The sequence below is a fragment of the Arctopsyche grandis genome, chromosome 13 (genome assembly GCF_051622035.1).
Source record: "Arctopsyche grandis isolate Sample6627 chromosome 13, ASM5162203v2, whole genome shotgun sequence".
NCBI classification, from domain to species: Eukaryota; Metazoa; Arthropoda; class Insecta; order Trichoptera; family Hydropsychidae; genus Arctopsyche; species Arctopsyche grandis.
Genome location: NC_135367.1, coordinates 29,268,438 through 29,279,616, shown reverse-complemented (window position 1 = coordinate 29,279,616; position 11,179 = coordinate 29,268,438). Strand labels below are relative to the sequence as shown.

Here is an 11,179-nt window from a genome sequence, read left to right as displayed (position 1 = left end):
AATCTATGTATTTGAGGAATATAAGAAGGTTACATATAACTATGACAGCATTTTCGATACAAATTGAGCGCAAATGTATGGAAACTTGCACAAGACAAAAGTTCTACTTCCGGTTGTCAGATTTTGTTCAAATTTTTTTTATTACTTAAAATCACTATCAGGTTATCAAATCACTATATTATACTCATTAAATATCAAGAAAATTAAATCAATTTAAAAGGTTAAAATAAAATAATGAAATATTGTTTTAAAAAAAAATACTACTTCCGGTTTACGAATTGACCAAAACGTTAGCAATTCTAAGTTAGTACATAAAGAATACAAAAATAAATTTTCAGCTTAATATGTTCAGGGGGGTGGACAGAATCCAGGCGACAACATTTTTGACCTTTCTAAGAGATAATAATCCCACTTCCGGTTTATTAAATTTTGTGACTTTTTTTTTATTATCATCACATTGATAGAATAATTATACTTGATTTATTTCGTGAAGATCACACATGTATAAGGGGTCGAAAAAAATAGTGGAAGAAAAATCGAACAAGAGTAAACTACCACTTCCGGTTGAGGGATGCTTACCAAATTTTATACATAACTTGGTATTACGCTTAAACTTCTAGATATGAATATATATACTAGATAAAAATATTTTAAAAATATAAAGTTAAAAAGATTATTATTTCTATTACATGTAAAAAAAAATTTAGTCCGATTTAATTAGGGGTTTGGGAGATAATTGAATTCAAAAACTTTAAAAAAAAAGGACACTTATAAGGGGAGGTACCATTTCCGGTCTACTTCAAAATTTGAAAAAAAATTACGTCGTATCGATAAGAATTTCAGTAACCGATACTAAGTTTCAGTTCTATTGAACTGAAACTTACTAACGGTATATAAAAAATCCCCAAAATACACAGACACACACACACACATTTTTTCTAGATCACGAAAACGTGATCAGTAATCGATTCTGAGTTCGAATCAGTCAAAATCTCGAGTTGGAATTTTCGCATGATCACAAAACTTCATCTATTGTTACTACGTACATAGATAAAGTAAAAATCAGTAATGGCGGACATGCATAAATTAATGATTTACAATCATAAATAGAAATATTTTTTATTTAATTAATAAACATTATCATAATTAATCATAGGCGACGTATCGAAGAATTCATTGAATATCATTAAATTTATTTTGTTAGGAGATATAATTAAAAAAAAAATTATATGTCCTTGGACAAAGCACAGCGAACAATTAACAATGAACGGCACGCTTCCGGTCCGACCTCTAGCAATAATTATAACATTTCAAAAATAAATAAATAATTAATTATAAAATAAATATATTTTTATAAATTAATTATAAAATAATATAAAATATAAATATACAAATTAATTATAAAATAATATAAAATATAAATATATAAATTAATTATAAAATAATATAAAATATAAATATATAAATTAATTATAAAATAATATAAAATATAAATATATAAATTAATTATAAAATAAATCATTAATTATAACATTTCTATATATAACCCCAATAACCACGACAACTTGTTGGTGCCAAAAACTAATACTAAAATTTTTCAAATGAGCTTTTATCTCCTAAAACTCTAATATATACTTTTATTAGATTATCATCTTCAAATCAAAGTAGCGATGGTCTTTTTGGTTTATCAAATATACATATGTATGAGAAAGTTTTAGTGATGATTAAATTTACGTGACAAAAGATTTGATTGTATATAAATATTCTTCTCATTTTTATGTTCATATATATATATATATATATATATATATATATATATATATATATATATATATATATATATATATATATATATATATATATATATATATATATATATATATATATATATATATATATATATATATATATATATATATATATATATATATATATATTAATGTTCTTGATATTGATATTTATGATGATTTAATGAACAATTCATAATAATAAATATTCTTATGTAAACAAGAAATATCTCAGTGTTACAGATGAACTTCCTCCATTTCGTGTCTTATATGTTCTGATCCAATTATATGTAGTAATTCATCAAATACTAATACTAATTTATATACATTAGCGAATATATTAAGTCATAGATATGAAGAATCATCAAAATAAAATCTGAACTGAATATAAAGGAAATTTATTGCAAGGTGAAATAGATAAATTCAATTTTAATTGTATGAATTGCTATAAAAATCGAAGAAATAATTGAATTTATGGACTAATCAACTATCAAATTTTAATAGTTTTATTTGGATGAAATTAGATAAGGTGAAAATTGGGCTTTTGTGTAAACTTGTCTTAAAATTTTTTCGATACTACATAAAAATACATTAGAGTTTTATGTAAAAAAATTTAAACACTGTACATTATGATTACATAAGCCTTATAAATATAATCTTTCCTGTAATGGTGGAAGTTTACGATTACCTTGTAAAATAATTGTATTTTGGATACATTAAATGACTTCTTCCACTTTAATAATAACCGGCACAATTATAAATAAAATTGTTAATAAAAAATGACCACTTACACGAAAACCATGTGAAACGTATAAGAGGTTAGTATAAAGAACAATTTTTTGTTAAATGTTATCTTTTTTTGACCATTACAGTTGACAACACAACATGTTTCTATAAAATCCGCTTTGAAACCAACTTTCAAAATTTCATTACATACAGTTAATGAGGGGCAATGAAATTAACTATGGATTATGTAATATAAAAAAAAAACAAATTGATAATTGTGTACATTTATTCATATATAATAATATAAAAATAACAAATCCTATTTTTATTTAAAATACATATGTATTATAAATTTAAAATATTTATACTAGTGTATATATATTATTCTAAAATGGCATGAAAGTGGGATTTATATGCCATTGTATTATACATACATACATATGTACATATGTATGTATTATGTATTTTATACGTATATGTGTACATATATGTGTGCATAAATCGGAAATAGCTTATATATTTTTTATCATAATAATGATTATTAAATCATAGTTGTTTTATGTAATATGCATAAACAGCTTTTTAATTGTGATCATAATAATTCTAATTATCGTCATAGCTTCACAGTTTTGATTGTAAAAATCATATTTTTTAAGATGTTTCTGTTTACGATCTCTAAACGTTTTATGATCATAATTATCGACATTATAATTTTTACGGTTATAAATATAATTTTTATATCTTTTGTGGTTATAATGCATGTCATAAATATCACATTTATAATCAATATCATCTACATAATTAATATCAATGTCATGTTTAACACTCCTTTTTTTTACATTTTCATTTATTATAACTTTTGTTGTGTACCTCAATTTTTTTTCCTTATTTATAGCATATCCTTTGAAATATATAATATACTTTGGACAAAATTCATCATCTCTGTATTTGAAAAAAAGGTTTTTCTTTGGATTCACTTTGGTATCATGAAAGATTTGTTTCGTTGCGTCAACAGCTGGATGAAAAGCCATTTTCTTATCACCATAACAATTCCAACATATCAGAACGGATGAAACAAACATGCATCTTTGAGTTACATTATTATCGCAGTGATGGCTGGAAATATTGGAAATCCTTGAGAAACATATGCCGTTTCCGCGATTTTTCCTCTTGGACAATCCACCCCACTTTGAATTGAAATTATTTTTAACTATGAGTTCCGCGAAACATTCTTTGGTGCCATGAAATAGCAATCTTTCTTGCACATTACAACCAAAATGACGTATTAGATACTCTTCTTTTCGAAGCATAAATGCAGCTTGTAAGTAAGGATTTACGACCTTTTTTATATTTATCACTTTAAAATGCTTTTGAGTTGTGTTCATGAATAATTTTTTGATTTTCCTAAAATCCCACAACTTTTCTTTGCATTTTTTAATGTAATTATCTGGAACATTACCTTTAAATCTTCTAAAATTCTCGAGAATTTTAGAAGTTAGTGGAATCTGACCTGTTATCAGTGGTCTGTTTAACAAATGTGCTCTATTTTGATTTTCCATTACTCTTCCTCGCTTCTTGTCGGCAGACTTTTTTCTACGACATGTAATTAACTATCCATTTATAATAAAAGCCTTTAAAAACCATATTTTTTCTATAATATATTATAGATGTCTATCTTCTGTTGACTGACAATCTTGAACGATTGTCAAAATTTTGTTGTTTATTTGGATTCAACTCTTAATTCTTTACTAGAAATGGATTTAATCCGAATTAGACATACACATATGTATGTTTAAATAAAAATCCTTTTGGTTTGATAGTATTTCTAAAAATAAATAATAAAATAAAAATTAACGAAAGCCAGAAACAACAATATAAAACTTTTATGAAATGCCAATTTTTTTAATTATTTTTTAATTACAGTAGATTGTTTTAGTTTCCAAACATATACCACCATTTTCAATTTGATCACAACCACTTGCTCACTATGAAAGAGATAATTTCTTATAAAAACGAAAACTGAAGATAAATAAAAGTCAAGTAAACAAAATTCGACATAACATGAAGAACGTTCATTAACTTAAATATGTGTGTGAAATTGAAAATGCGTCAGTAAATGTTAAACGTTAAATACTCTAAATGAAATAACTACTCTTAACAATCACCTGTACAAGTGAATGAAGTACAACTCACGTCAAAGATTGGAAGATACTAAAGAAACGAGGGAGAGTCCTGCAATCGCAAATATCACTATCGAGTAAAAATATGATAAAATTCCAACAGAATTACTCTAATACAAATGTAGGTATTAAGTATTGGTTTATCACGTTTATACATATTTATATCTTAAGTCGCAGCTTAAATTATGCACCAAAAACAAAACAAATCATATATGGGCTTTCAATGACAATAGAAATGGTATTGAATTGTAATGTGAGGCCAAATCGTGATCCCCTAAAGAGATTGTCTTTACATGTTTGAGCAAGACGATAAAATTGGAATATTCGAAGATCTGAACGGTGGCATGTTTGAGCTCGGCACATGACCCTCAAATAAAACGGTATATGTAAACACAGTTTATACTGGTTGGACATACATATATAAATACAAACAGTGTAAATTAATATTGTTTGACGTCCATGGACTATGTGCCGCAACTTAAGCGAACTTCAAAAATCTATGTCTTCTAAAAATGTGATACAAACGAAAAAAAATCATTTCAATTCACATTTACAATTATATTTTTCCTTCTTTGGTTTGCCGCCCCTAAGCTCTGCCTTACTTGCCTATGCCCACGAGACATGAAGATTAAATAATATATTATAGCTAGTATTAATCGTTTAAATATAAAAAGGTTTAGACTATTTACTATCTTAAAAATAAGTATCAATAAGAAAAAGATTTATACACAAGCGGGGCGGCCGAGAGGAATCCCGGGCCCTGGAATTATAAGAAAAACACCTATATGTTAAATGGTGCTTTTTTTAAATAATCGAATAAGAAAGTATAATATAACAGGTACGATTTTACATGGACACAAAGAATGCATAGATCGGAAAAATAATAAACATTTAGTATTTAATAAAAAATATGTATTTTTATGTAAACATATATAAAATATCAATATCGATCAGTCGAAAGTCCCAACACGGGGCCCCTCAAGTAGTCCAGGCCCTGGAACTTTAACCCCAGCTTCCCCCCCCCCCCTCTTGGCGGCCCTATACACAAGTTTTATTTTCAATTTTTATTTGTCGCATTATAAAATTACATTTAACTTAAAATATAAATTTATATTTACATATGTTTTTAAAGTTTAATTACAAATTAAAGTGGCGTAAGTCCAATTACATATTTTTTGGTTTTCAGCTAAATTTGGCAATTAATTATAAAATTTTGTATAATATTACATATTTATGACAGTTGGAAGAATATTTTTCTATTTTTTAACTTACACAATGTATGTAAATAGGTATGTACATGCATACAAAATTCAATATTACAAATGAACATATTCATTACCAGTGGATATCATTTGGGAATATCAAGATAGTTTTGGGAAGATGTACTTTTTATTTATGTTCAGCTGTTACTTTAGATACACAATGTAGTATATAAATAGGTATGTATGCATACAAAATTAATTTACTAGTGTATTCAATATAGAAGATTTGATTTCCTCGCATAAAACTTGTTTCATTGTTGTGAATCTTTCTTCGCAGCATATCCCTCAAAATGTATGATGTAATTTGGACAAAAATCGTCGTCTCTATATTTAACTACTACAGTTTTCTTTGCATTCACACTTGTATCATAAAAGATACGACTCACCTTATCGACAGCTGGAGGGAAATTCATATTTATGTTACCGATACACTCCAAACAAATGAGAACAGATGAAACAAACATATATCTTCGGGTAACATTTTCATCGCAATAATTGCTTGAATAATTGGAAATTGGCGAGAAAGACACACCTTGACCAAATATGTTCCCCCTGGATTTCCCGTGCAACCTCCAATTAAAATTATTTTTCGCTATAAGATTTACAAAGCACTTTTTAGTGCCGTGGAATAATAATCTTTCTTCCACCTCACAATTTAAATGACGAATTTGATACTCCTTCTTTCGAAGCATGAATGCAGCTGTTAAATAAGGATTTAAAACTTGTTGTACATTAATGACATTAAAATGTTTCTGAGTTGTCCTCATGAATGAGTCTTTGATTTGCCTAATTTCCAACAATTTTTGCTTGCAACTTTTAATGTAATTTGCTGGAATATTACTTCTAAAGTTTATAAAATTCTCGAGAATTTTAAAAGTCAGTGGAATCTGGTTCATTATAACTGCTGGTCTGTTGAGTATATTTTGATTAGTGGTTGTTAACTCTTTTGGAGTAGCACCCTTTCCACGACGTGCGCCTATATTTTGTTGATTTTCGACACTGCGAAGATTTTTTCGTTGATTTGATTCAACTCTCGGTTGTTGATGATTAACAGTCGGTGGAATCTGGTTCACTATAGCTGCTGGTCTGTTTAGTATATTTTGATTAGTGGTTGTTTTTAGTTGATTATCAGTAGAATTTGGTCTTCTCGAGGCAGCTATATTTGATCGCCCTTTTGGAATAGCACCATTTCCCCGACATACGCCAATATTTTGTTGATTTTCGACATCGGTACGATTTTTTCGTTGATTTGATTCAACTCTCGGTTGTTGATGATTAACAGTCAATGGTTGACGGTTGTAATTATTTTGTTTTTGTATAGAAATGACATTTTTCTTTCTATTATTAACATCGTTGCCATCAATACGACTTAGACGTTGGACAAATACAGGCCTCGGTTGTTGATTAATAGTCGTAAGCGGTCGACGATTTTCAATATTTCGTTGTTGATGATGATTGGCAACAGTACCAGTGTGCACGATGTATGGCAGAATATTTGGATCATCTTCCCTACGGAAAACAAATAAAATTGTTAATTAACAAAAGGTTACAAAAAAAAACTGGTGAAATCACTCAGATGCAATTTATTATCGCATTTTTGCGATATGTTTACTTGTTTTATAAACTTAAAAAGATACGATATCAACTATAGAATGCGCCAAATGTCAGAGTAGGGGTTTAGTATAGTCAATAAATATTTTATCGATGATCCAATCTTCCAATTACTGATATGTTTACATATGTACATATGTATTCGAAACGGCACATGCTCGATACATTGGGTATGTGTTATTAGGGACAGTGTTGTCGGTGGGCCAACTGTATATTACCTATGTATATAATTGAGCCTTAGTATATACATTTCATGTAGCAGAATCGAGTTCAAATAGTATTTATTATTAAGTGACATGTCCATTATTTGAAATAATGTTATGTACAGTTGCTGGTTTGAGATATTGGGATATGATTGAGGCTTTATTGAATATTTATTGTATGCAATATCATCAAAATTGATTCATTAACAAAGCAAGTTAGTGCCTCCTCAAATCCTACTTTGACATTTAGTCCACCCTGAACATATTATAGCCGGCGACTTATGAAATGACTCACATAAAATACTGGAAAACATTGGAAAAGTTTAAAATTGGTAAGCAACTACATGTACATGAGTATAAATAATATTGATAAAAAAAAATTGAGGAGTGTGTATATGTGTTATGCTTCATTGGATCTAATTTCATTGTAAACTTTTGTACATAATGTGATACATGTCAAATTGAATGTGACATTGCATACGAAAGTACAGATGTACGTATAAAGTATAATATGTATATGGATGGATGGTAATATGAATTAGAAATAATTACTGTTCGACACTGCAACAGTTCCCCATGATGAAGTGCAGGCGATGTTAACAATAGTTGAGAAGTCCCGCCATGTTATGACTGTAATTTTAGCTCAAGTGTTCAAAATGCATAGTTAGCGCAGCGTGACGAGCGAGACACCTACATATGTAAGAGCGAGACATGAAATCAAAGATCGAGTGTGTTGTTATACGTACAATATTATTACTAGTGTAGGGAAAAGTATTTTAAAAGAGTGGCATACCTAAAGTGACCATACGTCCCGTTTTGAATGGGACCGTCCCGTTTTTAGGTAGCCTGTCCCGTTGTCCCCAAGCCCAGCTTCGGGACGTCGAAATGTCCCGTTTTCAAAAAGAGAGCAACACACGGTAACAATTTAAAATTAAAAGTTCAAAAAATCGACTACGGCTTGATACGGTTCGGTGATTACTAGTCAAATGTGAACCGGTCACTCTATATTGGTCACACATGATCACCCGTCACACTAAAACTGGTCACACCCTGAAACTGGTCACGAGAAAACTGGTCACACCCTAAAATCGGTTAACCAGATTTCTCGTGACGAGTTTTAGTGTGACGGGTGATCACGTGTGACCGATCTAGAGCGACCGGTTGTCCTGTGACTGATTCACTTATGACTAGTAGTCCGTTTACCCTTGATACAGTGTGTATCTGCATACAGTGTGTATCGGTGCATATGGCACAAGAACAAATAAAATCTACAGCTACTGAGTTTTATAAGATAAGCAAAAAATATTTGGAGCAGTGAACTTTGTTCTTTGAAGTGTAGGAATCTCGTCATCGTCATCGTCATCGAAACATTCGAGAATATTCCACAACAACAAACCACATTCCTCGCAGAACTCACCACACGTAAACAACACGTGCACTTCTTGGAATCAATCGCCAGTTCCTTCAATGTTCCACCCCTCACACTCGAGCGGAACAAAACCAGACGAAACACACCTGCAGCCATTATATTAAACTCAAGCGGAACGCCCCTACCAGTCGAGCGGAACCAAAACGGTCGAAACACGCCGCCGCCATTAAACTACATCGAGCGGAACGGCGCCAATCGTTCCAGAAAAGTCCACCCCATCGACAAAAGCAAATTCCTCGCTTACGCATCAACAACCACCACCATGGGTCAGGTGATTCCAGAAACACTATAAAAGGAGGTACAACCCAAACAACGCCAGTCGACCCACAGCAGCAAGCGTCGACACACAGCAGCAGACCAGTCAACATCCAGCTCCTGACCTGCCACCACTACACCACGCGGACTTGGAAGATCAACCAGCCGAACGAGCCAGCAACACACTGCCGTATCCAGAGACCTTCCGAACATAGCCGAACAACGAGCCAGCAACACACTGCCGCATCCAGAGACCTTCTGAACATAGCCGAACGACGAGCCAACAACACACTGCCGCATCCAGAGACCTTCTGAACATAAACGAATGCCGAGCCAGCGACACTCTACCATATCCAGAGACCGCTGAACGACATACTTTTGCCCAAATATAATACCTTTGTACAACCATAGGCAAACAATAAAACTTTATAAAACAAGCACAACAGTGTTTCGTTAGGCTGGGATACGGTCAACACACATGTACCCCGCCTACATTGGTGACCCCGACGTGATTTGAACTACGCAGCCTTCACAGCAGCCCACAGCGCTGCCAACATACCTACCCCGCCTACATTGGTGACCCCCGACGTGATCTACGCAACCTTCTGATCATTCAACAGCGCTGCCAACACACATGTACCCCGCCTACATTGGTGACCCCGACGTGATTTGAACTACGCAGCCTTCACAGCAGCCCACAGCGCTGCCAACATACCTACCCCGCCTACATTGGTGACCCCCGACGTGATCTACGCAACCTTCTGATCATGCAACAGCGCTGCCAACACACATGTACCCCGCCTATAGAAGAATTAGTAATATTTGAATGGGCGGATTTAACCAAATTACCTACGTGGGAAGAAATTCAAGGTGTAATGGATATATTTATTTAAAAGGGATTTATTAATTGTAACCGAGATACAGAAGTATTTAATAAATATTCACCTGTTCTTTTCTTTTCTCCATCAGCATTCCTGTTCTTTTTATTAATAAATAAAAACTATGAAAAAATACGCGTTTTCTTGATTACACATACTATTACGTAAAAATTGGTAGATGTCCCGTTTTGAGGACAAAAATAAATGGTCACATTAGGCAAACATAAACGGTACATCTACCAATTTTTTTATAATAGTATGTGTATTTTATGTGTGTTTTTATTTATTAATAAAAAGAACAGGAATGTTGATGGAGAAAAGAAAAGAACAGGAATGAATAATATAAATATAAAAAATTTATGTTGTTTTATATTTTTCTGATGAACAAATTTTCTTAAGTATTACTGGGTTTGCTTTTAAATAAGAATGAAATTCTTGGCAGGATTTTTTAAAATTGATTTTAATTAACAACATCGTTTTAAGAACTGAGACTTGCAATTGCGTTTTTTCGTAGCGGCGGTTATCCTGGTAGTGATTCACATTTGGGATGTAATCACCAAACCGCATTTAATATTTGAATCGTAAGTTTAAATAGTGGTAATTTTAATAAAGATAACAATGTTATATTTGATGTATTATTTTGTCCCCCAATTATTTTGAACCAATAATATCATTTGTTTTGTTTATATTTGATTTTGATGTAAAAAAAATGCGAAATATTTCAAAATACTGCTCCACAGTAAATTTTGGCGTTGTAAAGTATTTTTTGTAAATAAACTTAATACATAAACATTTGAAGCAATAAATTAAATGGCCATATTTGACGGTGCTTATATTAAAATGTCAGT

General features: G+C 31.0%; 1 protein-coding gene across 1 annotated transcript; it reads right to left on the bottom strand.

Annotated features, from left to right (window-relative positions):
* Window positions 1-5,589: 5,589 nt before the first annotated feature.
* On the bottom strand, window positions 5,590-9,001 carry LOC143920876 (protein mono-ADP-ribosyltransferase TIPARP-like). The gene is made up of 3 exons (XM_077443881.1): window positions 8,563-9,001; window positions 8,322-8,459; window positions 5,590-7,464 (listed from the first exon to the last, which is right to left on the bottom strand). The coding sequence occupies exons 2-3, from the start codon at window positions 8,345-8,347 to the stop codon at window positions 6,207-6,209; spliced, it is 1,284 nt and encodes a 427-aa protein (XP_077300007.1). The 5' UTR covers window positions 8,348-8,459; window positions 8,563-9,001; the 3' UTR covers window positions 5,590-6,206.
* Window positions 9,002-11,179: the final 2,178 nt, after the last annotated feature.